Below are 21,205 nucleotides of genomic sequence, written 5' to 3'. Positions count from 1 at the left end.
ATAACGACCTCTATTCGAACTTTGAATCCTTGGTCATTCAATTGGGAGTTAAAGAATGCCTGGTTACTGCGGACGGACAAAAGAAAGATATCGAACTAGCCAAGATAAGGTCTATTGCGGATAGTTGTGGGATTGCGATTTCAAGCAGGCCAGCATCGGACTTTGCGACGAGGGATATTGATCAGGACCTAGCGAGGCTGCTGAAAAACGAGCATGCTACCGGAACTTTACCACAAACTGATTTGAAACTGGCTATGGGGTCTGCTGCGGCTTTAATCAAATATCTCGGTGCCATGTCGGATCCGTCGAACTTTGGCCAATATCAACTCTACCAGCACGATCTCTCCCAGTACATGAAATTGGATTCAGCTGCGCTTAGGGCCTTAAATCTAATGCCTGGCCCGCGTGATGGGGCCAAAAGCATGAGTTTATACGGTCTTTTGAACCACTGCAAAACTCCTGTCGGTGGCCGACTGCTTGCGCAATGGCTAAAGCAGCCTTTGATGAATCACAACGATATTGAAAAGTCCGTAACCTCCAGCGGGTTGATTTGCGTCACCGTTTCCGATCGGGGTATTGACATTTCCAGAGCACGTTTGTGTGCCATTTCGGGCCATGATGGCAATGGCGATAAAGGCGGCGGTAAAGGAGAAGTCAAGAATCATAGCCAAACCTGCAAAGAACGGAACACCGCCGATGCTAAGGGTGAAGATAGAAGCCAAAAGGGTGTAGAAAGTAGCGGCCCCTGATATGCCCTCGACGGCCTTTATCCATCTTTGAATTGGTAGCTCATGGTCTGCCAGAACAGCGAGGAAATAAGAGAATATGCCCAAGACAATAACTGAGACGCATAACTGAAGAAGTCTCAAAATAAAATTGGTGGCGCGAATGGAGTTGGCAACGGACATGGCTAGCTCCCAGCAAAGGTGCCGCAAGAGTCGATTAAATTCTGGAGCAATATGCTGTCGTTGTATTTCGTAGCTTGATGATAAAAATGGGGGCTCAATGAAGAATATAGTGATAGGGGATGATGGGGTAAGAGTTGATTTTGACGGGATACTTGTTGCTAACTTTTTCGCTCCTTGAGACTCTCTCTCTTATCGATGCATTCGGCCAGAAAGCGCCACTGCTTCACCCATGGTTGCTTCTTCCCATCTATGATGTCAAACTTGCCTGCCGCTGCCGATTATGTTGGAGCAGGACTCTGTGGTGCACTTAGTCAGAAGTAACCAGATATCGACCATGAGGCTGAAACTCTGCTAGTAAGAGCGTTGGGTGTCCAAATATGATTCGCTCGCACCGGGATATCAGTATTGCAGGCAGCCATATGGTTATTAGAAGCTCTGCCGAAAGCCGCCTAGGCCCAGGTCCCGAGAATCGTCATTTCTGTTCGGAAGGAAGGGAAAATAGACATCATTATATCGAAAACATTATTCCTTTAAATTCTATAGAAGGGCAGGGGATACTTGTCATCGTCGTCCAGGTTTTTAAGCGGCTCCGACAGGATGATAATGGAGTTGGAATCCATGACCCGTGCCCGCTGTGCTGCAAAATGGGATGCTAGCCCACCATCTGGTCTGAAGCGAAGAAGAAACTGGACGCACAGCACCATCCTATTAACGATCAAGTCGTACAAGCCCAGCGAGGCCCAAGCTAATCCTCTAGCAAGTCGGCGATGTCTTTATCGTCGTCTTCTTCCTTGCGCCTTTCTGCCTCTTGCTCTAGGTATTCCATGAACTTCCTCTGTTTCCTTCTGGCACTCTTCCCCCATTGTGGAACTGCGGACGAATCGCCTTCGTCTTCATCTTCAGTCTCTTGGTCTCTGCCATCGCGTAAAAGGTTCGGGTTCGATGTTGGCATCATTTGATCCGCTTCAGCGTCCGCTTCTTCTTTTTCGGATTTCGCTGCTCCCCTTTCGAACATTTTCCGAAATCCTTTGTCAAGATACGGCCGGAGAAAGAGGTATCCCCCAATTATCCATACCAGCCGAATGTAGTCGCGGATTGTGAGATTGGAGATGGAGCTGGACACGTTGGTCGTAAAATTGCCGCACCAGGTCTGCAAAACGGCGAGGATGGGGTAGTCGGACATGGTGGCGGGAGACTTTTAGGAGGGTTAATCGTCAGTTATGCGGTAGGGGCGTGTAGCAAACTAACCAGACGGTATCTGAAGGGAAGGGTGTGAGATCGAGCGAACACAAACATCGCCGGCGATCAGAAGAGGCGTTTGGAGGAAATTTTGGGCTCGAGGCTTAGCGAGTTAAGCGCGCGTACGGCATGCGCGCGCTAGTTAGTTAGTTAACTAACTAAACGTGACTTCGCCAAGCATTCGGGGCTCAGCCTGGGCGAGCTCACCTCCGATTTCACGTTTAGTTTGCTCACTGCAATACGTCAACATCAATGATGGACTGTCTCAGGCAACGCAATCAATCTCCGTATTGAAATAATGGCGTCAAATGAGCTTGAAGAACAGCAGCTTGAAGATCGCGTTAGCTGGCCGCTCCCTCTGACTTGATGTCCGTCTTCGCTGACCCGACTTGGTCACTAACTAGCGACTGAAAGCCGAGCTGTGGAAAGCTCTCCGCCGAATGGTGCGTGATCAGGCCGATGAGGCGGATGTCGATCTTACCCAGCAGTTCGTCATTGCCATGACAGAGATGGTATGGGACCGTATAGGTGCGCATGGCTCTCTTCGTTTACTTGGTTTGGCGTTCCGTTCTAACTGAGAGCCAGCCGAGACAACCGAGGACATCATCATGTTTGCAAGGTACACTCTGTCCTGTTCATAGCCGTCTCTATTTTATCCCAGCTCTTTACAACGTTAACGCAGCCTGCTCTTCACTCAATAGGCACGGTCGGCATGCCCAAATCCAGCCATCGGATGTCCTGCTCCTCGGAAGGCGGAATTCTGGTTTGGAATCCGTTCTACGATCTTACATGGATAAACTTGGAAACGAGGCTGAATCAAAGCGACTGCAGGACAGAACCAGTACCGCAAATCAGCCGGCGCATAAGAGGCGCAAGCAAGAGAGAGCGAATGCCGGCGATGGCAGTGGAAACACTTCCCCGCGGGATACGGACATCTGAGGGCGGCATTGACGACGAGGAAGGTTGAGAGAAATTTGGGGGCTATATCTACAGCAAAACAGTCTTCGATGTTACGAAATCTGGGGCACATCGTGCTTGGTTTTCGCCAGAGAGGGAGATCCCAGGGGAAAATCGAAACCGAACCTATCCGCTACAATTTGATGAGAGGCGTTACTTGCCAGATAGAATTGCTTGGCTTTGTAACGTACTCCCGAACAGTGAACACAAGGGAAATAAGCAGGACTATATCGAGCGGGATAATCGTCGCTACCGTGCGCTGAACCAACAACTTGCGTATCGCATCACGGCTAGCATACACGTATGTAAGGTATTAGCATACACGACCAACTCATAGGCCTCCCCCAAAAGCCTGTATATCATTCAGTTCCGCCTATACAGTACATTTGCTACTTGTTTTATGGTGTCTGCATCACTAAATTCGGTCCATCTAATGCATCCTTTTTAATCTTTCAACAATATCTTTTAGTTGCGATAAAGTCACATCCCTTCCACCGCCATCCATCTTGGCTAGAACAGCTTCTTGGACTTCTAACGGGCAGTCCAAGAATTGCTCAACAAGTTCCCCGTCCACAAATCTAAATGGCTCGTCAGCTTGACGTGTCGCGCTTTTGAACGCCCGGTACCCACTGAAGGGTATCCCGCCGGGACTCGCAACGAAGCTGGCGAGAGCAGACTGGAGGCGCATTAGAAGGTCTTGGGCAAACTGGGCAATGACTCCAAATAGGTAGATGGAGCCATCAGTCTGTGCAAATTAGCATTAGCAAAGCGCAAGTCAATAGGGAATCGCAGGGTACTCGGATATACGCATACCGTAGCCAAGAAAGCCTTGGGAATCACTGGAGACGACTGAGAGGCTTGGAGATCCATACGACGAATCCTATTGACCATTGTGCCCAACCGCAATTCGCTAGTTATTTGCATCCGACGTTTATCATCCTCTGTCACACCGGTTGTATTTCTATTCAGAACCACTAGATTTCCTTCCGCGTCACTTACGAGAAACGCGTTTTCTGCAATTGGGGCTGCCGTTGTTGTCCATAATGTCTGGTAATGGCGTGCTACTTCTTTCAAGCTGTCTGGCTGTCCTGCTTCCCCGGCCTGGTACTCAAGAAGCGAGATGCTCTTCATCAGATCCGCGACAACAATGATGTTATCTGTGACGGAGAGGTCGACAGGCGCCGTGGATGTCCGATAGCTCGATTCTTTCCCTATATCGATGCTATAAGAATTGCCCTTTTTCATACTTAAAATCACAACCTGTTTGAAGCTTTAGCAACATGATTGGAATATAGATTGGATCCACTCACACTTTTCATAAGCGCCGCGACAATTTTACCATTCACCATGGCCAGCGCTCTGCATGCGCCTCGGACGGGGAATTCCGATACCATTCGTAACTCTCGATTAACACCGACGTCGAATATGAGGATTCTACCCTTTGTTTGACTTTCCGGTGCCTCGGCCGGGTCTAATACTGAGGTACCGACGATGAAGATGTCCTTCGGGCGGCCGTTGTTTTGTTGACCGTTGAAAGCGGGATGCTCCGTACGTATAACACACTCGACAAGTTCATTCGAGTTTAGGTCAAACACACTCAACTGGCGGAACATTATTTCGTCTGAAAGAATAAAATAGCTCTTTACCTCCTCCGCGTTTTGTACTAGGGATCTTCGAACAGTTCCAAGTCCAAAAGCCCGTTCTGCCGCGGAATAGGCTATCCTCCGGACGGTCCCATTGATCATCAATGTTTGTATCTGGGTGGTACGCTCTGCATCCACGAGAGCGATTTTAATTTCATCAGGAGTGGCAACTGCGATTGCACCCGGATATGCCTCTGCATTGAAATGACAAATGCGAGTTGCCTTGTCCGAATTAACGGCGGAGTACACGATTCTATCCTCAGATGCATATATCAAACTAGGATGGTCACAAGTTGCGAAGACATTGAAGAGACCATCTCCCCGGGGAAGCAATTTGAATACTGGGGCCTCTGACCCAAGGACAAGCTTGTTAGCATTTGACAGCGAATAATCTTCAGCGTTGAGGGAAAATGAAAAAACGCTCCCGTCGGCCATTGAAACGAAAAGAGACGGTGGTTTGCTCGGAATCATATTGGCTACCAGCACCGATCGTGGAACGGCATCTCCTGGCTCTCCCAGAGTTTCGGTATGCCGAATGGTCAAATCGGTGAGATTCACAATACTGATTTCTGCCGATTGAGGAAAACAGAAAATGCAGGCTTGAGCAGGCGACGAAGTGAGAGTGACACCAGAAACTTGTTTGTTAGCTTTGAAGGTTTTTGGCCCAGATACTTGAATATCGCTAGCGATGTCGAATATGACAGCTTCCTGGCCACCGATCATCAACACCAAATACTGTTCATTGACGGCAGCGGCAGTGATTTTTTGATGGCCAGACGGAGACCAATGCCATATTACCAGTTCACTTTCCACGTCTGTAATCCTGGCTGTGCGCTCCGTCACTTGCAATATGCGACAACCAGCAAGATTGGAGGCATGAAGGGTGGTTTCTCCCAACAATAGGCCGAGGAACTCGTCTTTCTCTTCCACCTCCCCATCAGGTGAGAAATGGAACACCCTTGATTCATTCACAAAGGCTAAGAGGAGAGTGTCACAGTTCTCTTCCGCACAAAAGGCAGATAGTCCCCATAAATCGGTGATATGTTCCATTGCACCCAGAACTCCTAAATCTTCCATGCCAACTCCGCTTCGGACGCTCCTTAGACTTCCATCATGAAAGGCTCCAGATCCGGTTACAATTCGGGCTTGCCCAGAGGAAAATTCGTGTGTCAGTGTATCTCCGCGATGTCCCAAATCCATTACCGTGAAATCAAGGATGGGGGCGATATTGGAAAGAGTCTGGATTATCTCGAAAGAACCCTCGGTGATTCTGATGACATGGGAATCTCCCTGATGAGAGCCTAGGAACACCACTCCTCCACCGAGATGGACAAGGACCGATGCGCGAGATGTCTCTCCAAGCAAGTCAACCTTCCAGGTCCTAACCGCATTTGCAGAGTCCAGCACCAACATCAGGAAGAACAGTCGCCCATAGTCGTCTGCCAGCAGCCACCTTTGATTATCTAGCTGCTCCCAGGCTACAAACACAGTATTGTATTCCAAGGGCAGTGTAATGGTTTCGTTTGAGATTGTATCAACATACTTGATACACTTTTCACCAAGGATAAGGATGCCGCCTGTACATGCCGATCAATAAATGGAGATAAATGAAGTACTACAAAGGGCGTCGAGGGAATAACATACCAAGGGGCAATGGGACAGGGACTAAAATCTCAGCTCCGAGCTCTAAATTGTCGTAAAGTTCATCTACGTTGTGGAATTCCGCAACGCTGGCTTCACCATTAACAACCCCTCTCGTGTATATCAGGTCTCGCAATTTTAGTTTTACTCTGCCGTCCGTACTTTCATAAAGGATTGCTATCCGCGGGACCCGTGATGAATCCTGGTGCAAAAATGCGGTAGATCGAATTGCGAGTTCCTCGATCCTGGCCTGAACGGGTTCTCCTAGATGAGCCCGCTCCTTGGGTGGCCCGAGCGAAGGACCGGATAACGATGAACGCTTCAACGGCTCTTGAGCAATAGGTATGACTGTAATTATACCTTCGTATATCTCGAGCGTCAGGAACTTCCCGGAGGGATCGACCCATGATCGGTCCCCGCTCTGGCTATCTCGCAATGAAGGGTCCGCCATGTCCACATACTTTTGCTCGGTATGCAGCTGACCAGTAGCTGAATTCCAAGACAACGTAAAGTATGCATCTCGGTCGGTACCGACGAAAAGAAGATCTGTCTCGGAAGGATTGGGGCGCGGGAGTTTTTGCAGGACGGAGATTTTTCCATAGACAGCTTTGGAATATTTTAGGGCAAGGCCATCGGGTGCTTTCGTGTAGAGCTCAAGACGATTCGATTTCCTAGCACCCATAAAGGCGACGCGGTGGTTGATTAGCTTCCGTTCCTTGCGCGCAAGCAACGCAGGCCGTTGCAGGAGGGTAGCGGGCGCTTATCCATACGCAATAACCAAACAATCCTCCCCTGGCTTCATGAACTGTAGTGTAATAGCATTGCTAATGCTGCTAGCATGATGTAGGGGGACAATATAAGCCATTGTGATGCGATAAATAGCTAACTAGTGGTTCAAGAGGTGCTTTTGTAGAAGCGATGGGCTTTGCTGGCTAGTGATGACGCTGTCGGGAGATAACCCCTGATATGCAGCATCTTCTATTCAGCACTATGTCAGCTTGTCAATCATGTAAGTTCCATGATGACAGGAGAGTGTGTTGTTGTAGGTAGAGTGGTTGGGATGGCTAGTTAGTTAACTTAGCGGTTGCGACGGGTTTCTTTGGTTCTGGGCTGTGCGAAGTGACGCAACTCAACACAAACTCATCAAAGGATGAACAAAATAATAACATCATCATCCAGACATCAAAGGCCACTGAAGTATAGGGCAATCAATTCGGCATCCGTCAAGAGGAGACAGCATTGATCTACAGGGATGGGATCATATTTTAATGCACAGTCTAATTTGAGTGGTCTTTCAAGTACTGATATACAACGGAAAAGTCCTTCCCCCGATGGGCAGCCTCTGTGGCATCATAGACCTCCTGCGCTTTGGCTGCCAGTTCTAAGTGGGTTCCGGCCTCCCTTGCCCCTTCGACGGCGAGTCTGAGATCTTTTTTCATCAAACTAACGCCAAATCCTCCGGAATAATCGCGCGAAGCTGGCGCAGTCTCGATGACACCGGGAGCTGGGTTGTTCACTTCACTGGACCAACATCTGCCGGTGGATGAATTTATCATTTGGCCAAGGGCTTTGGGATCTAGTCCCCATCTGACTCCTAAATTCATGGCTTCTGCGGTGGCAATGTTGGAGATGGCAAGGAGATAGTTATTTGCCAGTTTTCCGGAAAGGCCAGCTCCTTGTTCACCCAGGAGCCACATCTTTTTGCCCATCAACAGGAGGACATCTTCTACCTCTTGTACCAAGCCTGGAACCTTGGATGAGGCGCCAACCATAAAGGTGAGCGTTCCTGCGGTGGCACCAACCACACCGCCCGACATGGGCGCATCGACGAATCGACCGGCACCGGTTGAATGGACCGCGCTTGCGACTTCCCGCGAGGAAATCGGGTCGATTGTCGAGCAATCAATGAAGAGACGTTCCTTTGTCAGTTTTGGCAGACCGTTTTTAAGGATGGTGTGGAAGACCCCCTTTACATGCTGGGGCTCAGGAAGACTGGTTATGACCGTTCCCTAGCGCGAAGAGGTTAGCCCCGGGTTGCTGAAGGCCAGCAAGGCTGTTTTTTAAAGTATTGGGAGGGGAGCGGAAAGGGGTGTGCTGAATTGATATCGTGCACTGTACAAGTTGCAGGAGAATGCTGTTTGCGGCGGGGGGTTTTCACAACTGACCGCTTTCTCTGCCACTTCGCGAGGATTTGAAGCGACCTCTACTCGCTGATTAGAGTGTTCTGCAACAAATCTTTGCGTTGATTCAGGGTTGGCATCGCAGATAACGAGGGTATCGGACTCGGGAATCTTTGCCCGGAGGTTTCTCGCCATGGGATAGCCTTGCGGATGAGGGTCAGAGTTAGCTGATACGAAGCGTCTGATGCCAGTGTCCAGGCGCACCGCGACATACCCATCTGACCTAGACCAATGAAGCCCCAATCGGCATCTCGAGGCAAGGTTGTCGCAAAGGTCCGTTTGGAAAAGTACAAGGTAGATTTCGGGGAGATGGAGATGAGCCTCCGCAGAGGGCCATTGAGGGGGACAACGGTCATGGCTGGAACGGATAATGGCTTGCGGCCAAGTTCAGGCAGAAAGAGACAAGCAACGCAGGGACAGTGTGAGGCCGTATAAAGCTTTGTTCTTGCCGACGGGATGGTCTCGCTTGGATGTCGGTGGGCTCCTCGTGGTGCTGCAAGCCGGCCGTGGGATCCCCCCGGTTATAGCCGAGGGGCGGGGAAGAGAAGCATGGGGGAGCTTCCCGGGTGCAAGGCTGGGATTGTAGGTGTGTGATCTATATAGATATCTGCGCTAACTATTCCGTAGCTGTACATTCCTTGGATAATATCAGTAGACGGGTTCTTATGACCATAATAACAGCTCTTGATCAGGGCTGCCAGCGGGAATGCCCGCCGGGTGCAAGATAGAAAACATTAGTAGCTCCGGATACAGTTAGCGCTTTGCTAATTAGTAAGCCAGCGGAATTATATCGATCCGAAATATCTTGGCGCCGGCTTCTGCCAAAAGCGGTAAGGCGGTCGATGCTGGCCCAGCATCTCACATCGCACCTCATTATTAACAGCTTGCTGCTCTTGCACCTCTGGTCTCGAGGGCAGAGACACCTGCGCCCTGTGCTGTTCTGATTCTGGCTGATTGGCCCCGTGGGTTATACTTGTCAACCAGGATCTCCCGCTGATGACTCATTGTCCCCCAGGCTGGCCATCCAGAGCAGATGCACGGGGCATGGTCTCGGGATCAGTGATTGCCGGTCCCGGTCCCAGATGTTTGCAGAGCTATTCAATGATCCCGAGTACGAAATACTCATTGAGAGGATCCTCCCAGTCCAGGAGAGAGATTGGCACTTCTGGCTAGGCAATTTCAAGCTGACTAGCAGACTTGGCAATTTATCTTGTTGCCTGAGACCCTCCGAAGCAGATCACCATTGCCAAAATTCAGGAATTTGGGGATTCAAGTCAACAAAATGTCTTGAACCGACTGAGATCTCTTCCATTTCCCGTCGCTATTTGCAATTTTGAGGGCTTGCCATCTCTCACTGGATGGCGTCCGCTTCTCACGAGTCGCCTGGCGATTCCGCCGCTCAGGAGCCGGAGCAGAGACCCCCTTTTAGGAATTTCTGGGTGTGCATTTGTGTTGAAGTTGTTTTTAGCCCTGTAACTAACACGGTTCGCCCAGAAAATACTTTCGTATGGCTCCAAACTGGATTTCATCCTCATGGGCGTTGCTGCGCTTTGTGCGGCCGGGACAGGTATTGTATGTGACTGCTAGCTGCCGAGTATGACGAACAATAATGGCTGACGCTCATGCCGTAGGCGTTGCCGTTGATGAACATTATAAGTGGTTAGTGAAGGCGAGGCGCCTCTTTTGCCGTAGTAGCGAACTGAAAGCATCAAGGTCAACTGGCTGCGGAGTTCAACAGCTTTTTCATGCCCAACTCAGGACCCACGAAAGACGAGTTTCTACGGTCGATTAATCGCAATGTGTACGTCCTCCGCCTCCTACATTCTGATTCACTGCTTGGAATCCAGGAGCCTTGGGTTTAGTCCCCTGAACTATCTATTAAGCCTGTTCTTTGATATCTAGGCTATATATCGTCTATTTATTTATTGGCAAGTTCGTGCTGAACTATGTATCTGTGGTTGGTTCCCCTGGCTTCAGCGGTATTCTCACCATATACCTATTAATATAATTACAGTTCTGCATTCGCATGGCTGGCCTGAGGATCTCTGCAAGGTTGCGACTCGCATATGTCTCTGCCTTGTTCCAACAACGTATCTCTTTCATTGATAAGCTTCCAGTTGGGCGGCCCACAACGACCATCACAACATCGGCAAACTTGATTCAAGCGGGGATCGGTGACAAGCTTTCGATTCTAGTGCAGTCTCTGACCTTGGTTATCGCCGCATACGTTGTCGCCTTCCGTTATTCTTGGTCGCTGACGCTAGTTTCGAGCTCTGCGTTAGTATTCCTACTACTTCTTCTTTCTATAACGGTTCCTCTGTTTATGAAGCTGCAAAAAAAAGTTGACTTCGCCAACGAGAAAGCCTCGTCAATTGCGGGTGAGGCTTTGGGAACTATGAGAACAATTGTAGCCTGCGGCGCGGAAGACCGTTTAGGATCAAGATACGCAGGATGGATGGCTGAGGCTAGGCGGAGGGGTTTGCGAATATCCCCCGTCATGGGAATTCACCTAAGCCCTCTTCACTTTGCCTTGTATTGCAACTTTGCATTGACCTTTTGGTTTGGGATAAGGCAATATTCTAGAGGTAACGTTGAAGATGTTGGCGAGGTTGTCATGTGAGTGGAAACGTTTCCTCGCACTACGTCTGCTTTGGACTGACAAGCATTTCTTAGCGTTATATTTTCTGTCCTTATTGTTGTTTCTGCCGTCTCGTCAATTGCGTCTCCGATCATGGCTATAACAAAGGCGATCGGTGCCTCGGAGGCTTTTTTTGAAGTCCTGGACAAGCCCAGTCCATCATCGTCAGGCTTGAGGGAGCCAGAAGTTTCTGCCACAAAGGATATCAAACTGAACAACGTCACCTTCTCTTATCCAAGTCGGCCGAGTGTCAAGGTATTGAATAACCTCTCCCTACGAATTCCTGCCGGCAAGATTACAGCCCTAGTTGGCCCTTCCGGGTGTGGCAAAAGCACAATCGTTGGACTTCTAGAGCGTTGGTACCAACTGGACGATGTGCTTGAGCCCCTTAAGATCTCAACTGCCGAACAAAATTCGAAAAATAGCGACGAAGATCAATCTGTTGCTGTCGATACGATCGCACCAAATGCTGGATTTATATCTCTTGATACCACAAATATCATTGATCTAGATCTCAAGTGGTGGAGGTCACAGATTGGCCTCGTCCAGCAGGAACCCTTTTGCTTCAACGCTTCCATTTATCAAAATGTCTCATACGGTTTGTTTGGATCGAAATGGGAAAATGAGGACGAGACGATAAAGCGACAGCTAGTAAAAGAGGCGTGCCATGAAGCGTTTGCTGACGAGTTCATTGATAGGCTTCCACAGGTCTGTGGCGTGTTTGTATGTTCCCATTCTCGAAGCTGACCTGGTTTTTTAGGGTTATGATACGCTGGTTGGCGAGAATGGTATTAAACTTAGCGGTGGCCAACGGCAGCGACTCGCCATAGCTAGGAGTATTATCAAACGACCTGCAATACTCGTTCTTGACGAGGCGACGAGTTCAATCGACGTGCGTGGTGAGCGTATTGTCCAAGAGGCATTAGATCGTGTGTCGAAGAACCGCACTACTATTACCATTGCACACCGTTTGTCTACTATCAAGAAAGCCGATAAGATTATTCTGCTGAAAGCTGGACAGGCAATGGAAGAGGGCACACACGAGGAGCTGTTGTCATTGGAAGGACTGTACTACGACCTCGTGATGAACCAGCAGCTTGAAATGGAAGGTGACCCCAGCTCGCCTGAGCGAGTCGAAGAAGATGTTTCAGACCCGGTCCTTTCTAAGGCAATAAGTGAGAAAAGAGCGGAAAATGACATCCTTGAGGTCGGTGAAGAAAGCATCAAGCCCAAATCCCTTATCAATTCTGTAGGGTTGTTTCTTTGGGAACAGAGACGACTGTCGTTGCTATATCTGTCGATCATAGTTGGAGCTGCTGGATGCGGCGGTAGGCACAAAGGCATATCCACACGGCAACCTGAGACTAACTTGTTTGTAGCTGGTTTCTCAGTCCAGAGCTTTATTTTTGCGCATCTTATCCAGACGTTTCAACTCACTGGGTCGGAGTTGCTGAACCGTGCAGATTTCTGGGCCCTGATGTTTTTTATCCTCGCCATCGCGGTGTTCTTTTTCTACTTTTTACTCGGCTTTTCCTCCGTGTCGGTATCAACAGTAAGTGGGCTTGTTCTGATGGATCCACGCTTCACTAATGGCTCTCTGCAGCACATAGCCACTATTTATCGCCAGCAATATTTTGAAGGCATCATTCATAAGCCAATTCCTTTCTTCGACAAAGAGGAAAATTCGACAGGAGCATTAACAGCGCGGCTGTCCTCTGACCCAACGCAATTGCAAGAACTTCTAGGACCGTACATGGCGTTCCCTTTGATTTCCTTATTCAATATCATTGGATGCATTGCCATATCCTTTGCTTTCGGATGGAAGCTGACCATTGTTTCAGTGTTTTCGGCTTACCCAATTCTCATTCTTGCCGTCTTTATTAGATCTAGGTATGAGCTTCGATTTGAGAAACTGAACAATGCTGTCTTCGCGGAGAGTGCGCAATTTGCAACTGAAGCAATAGGCGCATTCCGTACCGTTACATCGCTCACGCTTGAAGATTCAATCAACAAGAGGTATTCAGACCTTCTTCAAAATCAGGTCCGAGCGGCGTTCTTAAAGGCGAGGCACGGATGTCTGGTGTTTGCCGCAGCCGATAGTTTGGACCTCGGATGTATGGCATTGTGCTTCTGGTATGTATGTTTGTATAGTGCTTTAGCCTTGATTGCTGATCTTGAATTTCCTAAAGGTATGGGGGCCAACTTTTGGCACGCGGCGAATACGATGTGGTTCAATTCTTCGTTGTTTTTACCGCTATTATTTTGGTATAAATGACCAATTTTGTTCCCATATTTTCGAATTTGGCTGACAATCTTCATAGGGTGGACAAGCTTCTGGTCAATTTGGAAGTTTGACTCCTAGTATGCCTAACCCCAAACAATCGCGTCCTCTTTTTCCTTACACGTGGAACATTCTAACGTAAACAAAGACATGGCGCAGGCATCAGAGGCCGCAAACAGGATCATAAGTCTCAGGACCTCCCCCGGTCACGATGATTCGAAAGCACCAGGCTCTGTGGTTGAGCTCGACGGCGGTGCCAAGATAGAGTTCAGATCCGTGAGCTTCAAATATCCAACACGCGATCTGCCTGTGTTCAAGGATCTTAGTTTTACCGTATGTCCATAAATAACGTTTATCATGTGGATTCACTCTCACCCGTAGTTAGATCGAAAAGGGGCAGTTTGCGGCGTTTGTTGGTCCTTCCGGTATGCTACCTTTTCCTGGGGCGAGGATTAACCCTCTGTTGATGAATGCTTAGGTTGTGGGAAAACTTCGATCATTTCCCTTCTCGAGAGGTGGGTTCATTCTAGCTTGTTAAAATTCACGACTCGGCTTCTTAACTGCGGCGGATAGATTTTATGATTACCAGCACGGCGGTATATTTATCAATGGGATAGACCTACGTCTTTTGGAGATCAACCGTTATCGCCGAGGGCTATCTTTAGTGTCTCAGGATCCGACAATGTACCAAGGTACGTCACGACCGCGACTTTGATCTTTGATAAATCATCATGAACTAACTGCCACTTAGGTTCTATTCGTGATAATGTCATGCTTGGCGTCGACCCAGCGACAGTGACGGATGAAGAAGTTTACCAAGCGTGTCGCGATGCCGAAATTCACGAATTCATCCAATCTTTGCCAGACGGTAAGGAAGAAACTCCTACTTATACCTGGTATCCTAAAAATAACCGAAATGCTAGGATATGCTACCGACGTGGGAAATCGGGGTCTCTCTCTATCTGGCGGACAAAAACAGCGGATTTCAATCGCTCGTGCACTTCTTCGAAACCCACAAGTGCTCCTCCTAGATGAGGCAACGTCCAGCCTCGATTCGGAATCGGAGAAACTGGTGCAAGCTGCAATAGAACGAACAGCTAAAGGACGAACAATTGTTGTTGTGGCTCATCGGCTGGCGACGGTGCAGAATGCTGATGTCATTTTTGTTTTTGGAGAGCTCCACACAGGGCGGTGGGGAAAGAGGGAGTGCACCAAGGGATCGGGGATTGTAGAGTACGGCGATCATAGGTCGTTAATACGGAGACAAGGTGTCTATTTCGAGATGGTGAGGCCCCACTTGGTTTTTGACATTTGCAAACTATCAATCTATTTCCTACAACGAAACACCCCTATTCAGATCTTGCTAATTTGGCGTGGGAATAGTGCAAATCACAGGCTCTCGATCGCTAAGCACCGGGGGCTCATTCCGATCATTCCTATTGCAGAAAACCTATATTCCTATTGTGTATTTTTAGGGCATATGAGGACCGAATGGGGCAAATCTCTACTCTCAACCAGGTGCATAGTCCTGTTTCCTGAGGCCGGTGCCTTTTAAATAAGTACCAACTGTCTAAGTTATGCTTGCCATCCCTAAGGATTTACAACGGAAGATGTTTCTTCTTCATTCTATATTCAGCAATGGAAAAAGGTAGGTACATCTTCCAGGTTGTGGCCAAATTGCATGATCCACCGAACAGCCAGCCAATCACACGCAAGTAACTATAAAACTAAGTTAGTTAAGCGCCGGAGCCGCCCGCTCCCGCCCCAAAGTAGCACTAGTGGTAAATTTAGTCGTACGGGCTGATACAAGCGAGAGAAACCTCTCAAGTTCATCACCCAGCAGGTTGAACTACATCCATGGAGCAGATTGCCACAATTATGGTGATTGCAGCTCTTCAAACAAGGTCGAGAAGAGGAACATTGCTTACACCTTTATCAGCAGATTATATCCTAACCTGTCTCTGAAATGCTGTCCACAAAAGCCCCCCGACATCTCAGCAAATTCGGGGTGTTCTTTGCTAGTTCAACCCGCACGACAGCAATATGCACAAAGGGTAAGCGGCCATGATCCACGGTTGAGAACAGGTAGCTGACCCTCGACAGATTGGAACTCGAATGAGGAGTTTTTCAGTTACACTCGCGGACGGTTTGTCTTCAACGAAGTAGAGCAGGCACAACAGAGGCATGTCCGGTTTAATATGAATGAGCTATCTCGAATAGCAACCCAGTCCGTTGGTGCTAAGCAATGTATCAATATTGAAAAGTGTGCTGATGGCCTGTACAACAAAGCATTTGTATTCACAATGGATGATGGACAGCAAGTTGTTGGGAAAGTTCCCAACCCAAATGCTGGCACTGCTCACTTTACAACTGCGAGCGAAGTTGCAACCATGGACTTTGTAAAAGATTTTGTTCCCTTTTTTACAAAGCCATTCCCTCTTGCGCTATTTCGTTAAACTGATTATCCTTGGCAGATGCGAACTGTCCTCAATACCCCAATCCCACATGTTTATGCCTGGAATTCCAAAAGCGGTCGGGACAATACTGTGGGAGTTGAATATATCATCATGGAGAAGATCCAAGGGATTCCTTTGGCTGAAGCATGGCGACGATTGCAAGAAACCGACAAGCTGAAAGTGCTCCTGAAGGTTTTCGATTATCAAAGAACGTGGTCATCGGTCTCATTTTCACGCCTCGGAAGCCTTTACTACACAGAGGATGTCCACGTTTCACCTGAAGACTATCTTTATGCCGATAAAAATGGAGTCCATGTCCAGAATCCAAAATTCACCGTTGGCCCGGCTGCCAACTATGAGTGGTTCGAGAACGGACGCGACTATGCTAATTGTGATCGAGGTCCATGTAAGCTCCGCGTTGCTGGTATGTTTTTGCCCCGCTTACGTATATCATCTAGGGGATACTGTCCTGGAGTATAGGAAGGCAATCGGCCATCGGGAAATCCAAGCTATCAAAACCTCGCATGGCTGCCCCAAGCAGCTGCTAATTCTATACGGGCCAGGACTCTACCAGCCGAATCGCGAAAGAAAGTTGGCAGCGATGCAATCATACTTGCAGGTTCTTGAAACGTTTTTGCCAAAAGACCCAAATCTTCTGAAAGGCCATATTTGGCACAGCGACTTCCACGACGAGAACATATTTGTAAATCCCGAAAGGCCAACCGAGGTCACCGGAATTATCGATTGGCAGTCAACCTACATCGCTCCATTATTCGATCATACCTTGGACCCTCTATTCTTTGATTTCCCAGCCACAGATGTCGATGATAATTTGGAGATTCCCAAAGCTCCAGAGAACTATAGCACCTTGCAAGGAGAGGAGAAGGCAACAGTAGCTAGGCACTATTTGGACAAGTGCCTAATGGTTGCATGGCGTCGTCTAGTCAAGAAGAAGAACCCAAGCCATTACAGTGCCATTATGTTCAGGAACTCGGTTATCGGAGTGTTTCTTGAAGTTTCCCGCCGGGTGTCTGAGGTGGGAGAGGCCAATGCCCGTGCCCTACTACTGGATATACGGGATGACTGGCAGAACCAGGGGCCCAGGTTGGATACTGACCCGATTCCATTTCCGATTGAGTTTTCTGATTCCGAGGTTGCGGAAATCGAAAGCGACGCCGAATCTGCTGAACGTGGAATGGACGCCATGGCAGATATACGCCGACGCTTAGGGTCTTCGTGGCCGGAGAAAGGCATTGCGGAGCACGAAAAATACGAAGAGGTCATGGAGACTCTTCGGGCGGCCAAAATAGATCTTATGAAGCAGTACACCCACACTTCAGACGACAGGGCCACCTTTGAGAGTTATTGGCCATTTAAAGATTGAAAATACCCTTGGTGATTGATAGCGGTTATGTGTGAGTTGAAAAGGTGCTTGTGGCACAGTTGAGAAGCTCTTGTCTCCATCTATGGCCGCAATGATGGCCTTAGTTTTCATTGCTTAGACACCGAATGTTGACGGACTCGACTTATTGCTGTATGAAAAGCACTTGTTCGGATCCGGGAATGGATTACGCCATTCATATTGGCTGCACTGAATTGTGGCCGTTTTCTGGTATTGGCGGTATACTCTATGGGTCAACTATCTCCTATATTATGGATCCATTACCTGTAGCTCGCTTTCAATATTCACTCTCGGTCATTTGTGCAGTGCCTTGTAATTAACCAAGCAGGAAAGGCTGTTGTTGTTCCTCAATCTTTACAAAGATCTAGGATCCAGCCGGCTCCCTCAGGCCTTCAAGGCAACCTTTTTCATCATAAATTTTGTATTGTAGATGTTGCCGGATCGCCTCAGTTTCTCCCTGAAGATTGCTAGGATGATTCTCAAGCCATATTCCACCTTTTGCAGGGGACAATTCTGATGCTTCTTCTAGGCTGGTCAAACCAGCAACAATGTTGTTAGTAAGTTTTTCAACCGACATTGTTGACGGGGTCTCGGGTCATTCTTAAACGCAAAATGTCCGTCGCAAATTAACTGTGTCTTTTCCAATTATCCGATTTGGGATAAGACTTTCGATAATCAATTGGAGAATTGAAGTATTCGTAGGTCTCGTCAAGGCGATGCGGTTGGCCCACGTCCAGCCTAGCTCAGAGGTAGTTAACGGTTCCCATAGCCATCTTGTTCGACAAAACTAAGATGTTGGGAAACGGTCTTCGTTATAGCCTTTGGTATGTGGCACTTGGCTGTCCCTCTGCATCATTACCTTGTGGGGCGCGCTTTGTACAAGTCCGATTTCAAGGTCTGCGACTAGTTACCCCATAGCTCCCTATTGTAAACGGCCAGTAGCCTAGGTATTAGGGTGAGAGGCAAAAGATTGATGACTAGTTGAGTGAATATAAGGCCCTGTTCGGCTCGATAACCTGGATGTTGACATCAGCAAATGTTAGGCATCAGAGAAATCGGACGCACGAATATGCCACGGCCACTTGTGGCCTGCAGGCGATCTTGTGGGCGGGGGAGTGGTGACTCCGGATGGTGGATGTATGTAGCCTTGTCAATCGGGCACACAGCGTCAAGACATCCATGGATTCAGCCACGCAAACCCCGCACTGCTTTCCCTCATCGCAGCCCTCATATTGCAGCCTTCCTTTATCATTGTTTCAAATCAAGAACGGGAACTGAAACCTTCTCACAAAGTGGGAATACGGTTTTCCCCGGGCATGTACATATGGTTTATATACTGCTCCCTGCCTACTTCTCTCAAGGGAGAACGCAGGACAAATTTGGCAGGAACTGAAGCTGATAGAAAACAAAACAAGCGAACAAAGCAGACACAGCGAGTTTATGCCAGGATGGCCGACAATAAACATATAAATAAACTGCAAGACGACGAAGAACCGAAAATCGACGAGGCGAACTATGGAGTCAAAACTACCCGAAGAGATATGGCGCTGCTCAGCTCGTCGGCCGATGCCGCAAAGAAGAAACGAATTGAGAACCGGGATAATGCAGCGAAAAGTGCCTTGATGGACGCTTTCGACGCCGCACTCTGTGACAAGGGGGACACCAACACTAGTCAAGGCAAAGGGAAATGAGGCTCATGGCACCAGTGCTTGGAACAGAATGATTTGGGTTGTTTAGCATGTCACGGGCCCTCATTCTGGTCAAAGGCTTCTCGCAGTTGCCTATCATAGTTTTGCTTATCCTCCATCTTTTTGATGGCAACCTCAAGAAAATCGGTTCTCCAGTACCATGGGACAATATTGTCAAATTCTGTATGTTCCGGACATTTTTGGAGAAATCTCGGCTGGATCTGTTTGTAGAAGAGCGCGTGAAGACCTGTGGGACTTCGAAGTGCGAGAGAATACCAGAATGTTCCTAGTTCCCAACCTTGATTCATGACCATTGACAGACGATGCTGCTGGGCGTCCGCCTTGTTTGTGGCAAGCAGATTTGCTTCTTCTGCTGCAAGTGTATCTACTAGTTCCTGTCTGAGTTGACCATACTCTTCAGGCTGTTCAGCAATCTCATCCACAGCTTTGTTTGTTAGCCATGGGGGAATGCGGCACATCTCAATAGGCAATGAGCACATCCACTCCAGATCCACAATGCATGTCACATTCCAGTCTTCATCCACAAAAAAGTTGCTCTGGTTGAAATCAGTAAATGTCAACACAAAAGGGCCGCGACGCAGACCTGGGTCAAAGAAGGATGGCAAAGCTGCTCGTAGAATTGTCAGAGCTGCTGCCTGGGAACTGTAGTCACCAAGATTGTTGATTCCATTGGGCTGATGAAGGAGATGGTTGTCATGGATCCTCAGAACATCAAGGATATAGGAGTCGACTGTGGCGTAAGTGTAATTGCGAGGCATGTCAGTTGGAATGTTTTCATTCTCTAGTGCCTGGATTTCAAGTGATAGTGGCCGGTTGGTGAGTTGTAGATAACCATTATTATCAATTATGAATGATCCAATACATGGTAATGGGGTTCGTGTGATGCTTAACAGGATTTGAGAAAGTGAGCGAAAGAGGTTCCCACGTAACCGGTCGTCATGCCTTTTTGTACTCCAAGTATTAGAAAGCATCCGGCCGGCCGAGTTGTCGATGTACTCAATCAGAAGGTAGCCGATATCCGTGGCTTGACTATGTGGCCGATGGGGAACGTAGCGCGAAGGCAGCGGACATCCAAGGAATGACAGGACGGAGCACCGGAGTTTAAAAAACCACCGCTTCCAGAATGACAAGCAAGTGGCTGTGGTGAACTGAAAATGCTCAAAAATCAGCCAAGTCATCAACAAAACGGGAGGGATACATACTGTCTCGCCAGTCGATAAAGCAAACCCATACATGTGTGGGATGGGCACATCTGAGGCATTCTGCTGAAGCCACGCATAGGTCCCAGCTTCACATCGAAGCTTCTCATCACCATTTCCTGGGCAAAAGTGGTCACCAACACGATATGGAAGGGGGAACCGGAGCATCAGTCTTTGCGTTTTCCTCCTCCAGCTTGACGAGACAGTGACCGGAATACAGACATTGAAACTGCCATAGATCCAGTCCTGGGAGCCAGCCACATAGCAAGCATTGGGAGATGCGCCAAGGTGGTGGGCAACGATGGCTTTCATCCAGGCGCGCTTGCGGTACAAGACATTGAAGAACTTTGCGCGCTGCTTGACATATCCTAGGCGATGGAGGATGTTGACTTCCTCATCTTTGGCGAATGAGTATGTGATCTCCCCATGGAGAAGGCTGCGGGTCTTTTTGGCCATTGTTCATCAAGCAGTCAACAAGTCCTGCCTTCAACAAGACCAGAAAGCTCGAGGTGCAAGATAGTTAACGTACTCTACCACTCAGCGACGGCCACCACTCAACGACGGCAAATTCAATTGAGATGATGCACATTCAAATAACTATAACTTATGAACTAAGCAAGTAATTAAATTGATACTTGATAGTTCATAACTCTAGATATTTCTCTATTAAATGTCATAATTATTTTAAAAATTCAATCAAAATTAAATTCAGAATACATTATGTAATTCAGCTAGTTATATAATACTTCAAAACAAGAAAACATGTATTTCTAGATCAAAAGTGAATAAAATTGAAAGATTTACTTATAAATCTCTTAGAATACTATAAATATTATAATAATGTTTTAAAAATTGAAAATTGATCTATAGAGAGTGAATAGAATTGGAAGTGAGATATGAAATATTATTGTATTAGAATTTATATAAGAGTAGCTCAGTCAGTTTATAAGGA

General features: G+C 48.0%; 7 protein-coding genes across 7 annotated transcripts in view; 3 read left to right on the top strand and 4 right to left on the bottom strand.

Annotated features, from left to right (window-relative positions):
• The window catches only part of UREG_00166 (uncharacterized protein), a gene marked incomplete at both ends in the record, with an annotated part of 3,209 nt that extends 2,460 nt beyond the window's left edge, over window positions 1-749 (top strand). Inside the window, one exon of the mRNA XM_002540607.1 lies at window positions 84-749. Coding sequence (XP_002540653.1) covers window positions 84-749 — 666 coding nt within the window. The remainder of the gene's footprint in view (window positions 1-83) is intronic.
• Window positions 750-1,653: 904 nt separating this feature from the next.
• On the bottom strand, window positions 1,654-2,683 carry UREG_00165 (uncharacterized protein; the record flags this gene model as incomplete). Its single annotated transcript, XM_002540606.1, has 2 exons — window positions 1,654-2,103; window positions 2,549-2,683. 2 exons carry the CDS (start codon window positions 2,681-2,683, stop codon window positions 1,654-1,656), a joined length of 585 nt encoding a protein of 194 aa, XP_002540652.1.
• Window positions 2,684-3,534: 851 nt separating this feature from the next.
• On the bottom strand, window positions 3,535-7,253 carry UREG_00164 (uncharacterized protein; the record flags this gene model as incomplete). The annotated part of the gene is made up of 5 exons (XM_002540605.1): window positions 3,535-3,849; window positions 3,918-4,364; window positions 4,415-6,324; window positions 6,392-7,059; window positions 7,159-7,253. 5 exons carry the CDS (start codon window positions 7,251-7,253, stop codon window positions 3,535-3,537), a joined length of 3,435 nt encoding a protein of 1,144 aa, XP_002540651.1.
• Window positions 7,254-7,665: 412 nt separating this feature from the next.
• UREG_00163 (3-hydroxyisobutyrate dehydrogenase) lies at window positions 7,666-8,924 on the bottom strand (the record flags this gene model as incomplete). Its single annotated transcript, XM_002540604.1, has 3 exons — window positions 7,666-8,397; window positions 8,554-8,711; window positions 8,783-8,924. The coding sequence occupies 3 exons, from the start codon at window positions 8,922-8,924 to the stop codon at window positions 7,666-7,668; spliced, it is 1,032 nt and encodes a 343-aa protein (XP_002540650.1).
• Window positions 8,925-10,594: 1,670 nt separating this feature from the next.
• Window positions 10,595-14,897, top strand: UREG_00162 (multidrug resistance protein 1; the record flags this gene model as incomplete). The annotated part of the gene is made up of 10 exons (XM_002540603.1): window positions 10,595-11,184; window positions 11,242-11,914; window positions 11,967-12,758; window positions 12,810-13,343; window positions 13,528-13,567; window positions 13,636-13,820; window positions 13,966-14,002; window positions 14,239-14,355; window positions 14,411-14,772; window positions 14,871-14,897. The coding sequence occupies 10 exons, from the start codon at window positions 10,595-10,597 to the stop codon at window positions 14,895-14,897; spliced, it is 3,357 nt and encodes a 1,118-aa protein (XP_002540649.1).
• A 1,157-nt stretch (window positions 14,898-16,054) lies between these two features.
• UREG_00161 (uncharacterized protein) lies at window positions 16,055-17,327 on the top strand (the record flags this gene model as incomplete). The annotated part of the gene is made up of 2 exons (XM_002540602.1): window positions 16,055-16,367; window positions 16,507-17,327. 2 exons carry the CDS (start codon window positions 16,055-16,057, stop codon window positions 17,325-17,327), a joined length of 1,134 nt encoding a protein of 377 aa, XP_002540648.1.
• Window positions 17,328-19,086: 1,759 nt separating this feature from the next.
• On the bottom strand, window positions 19,087-20,709 carry UREG_00160 (uncharacterized protein; the record flags this gene model as incomplete). Its single annotated transcript, XM_002540601.1, has 2 exons — window positions 19,087-20,202; window positions 20,257-20,709. 2 exons carry the CDS (start codon window positions 20,707-20,709, stop codon window positions 19,087-19,089), a joined length of 1,569 nt encoding a protein of 522 aa, XP_002540647.1.
• Between the last annotated feature and the right edge of the window lie 496 nt (window positions 20,710-21,205).

This window comes from Uncinocarpus reesii, genomic scaffold (genome assembly GCF_000003515.1).
Source record: "Uncinocarpus reesii 1704 scaffold_1 genomic scaffold, whole genome shotgun sequence".
Classification (NCBI taxonomy): Eukaryota; Fungi; Ascomycota; class Eurotiomycetes; order Onygenales; family Onygenaceae; genus Uncinocarpus; species Uncinocarpus reesii.
This window is presented reverse-complemented; position numbering and strand designations above follow the sequence as displayed.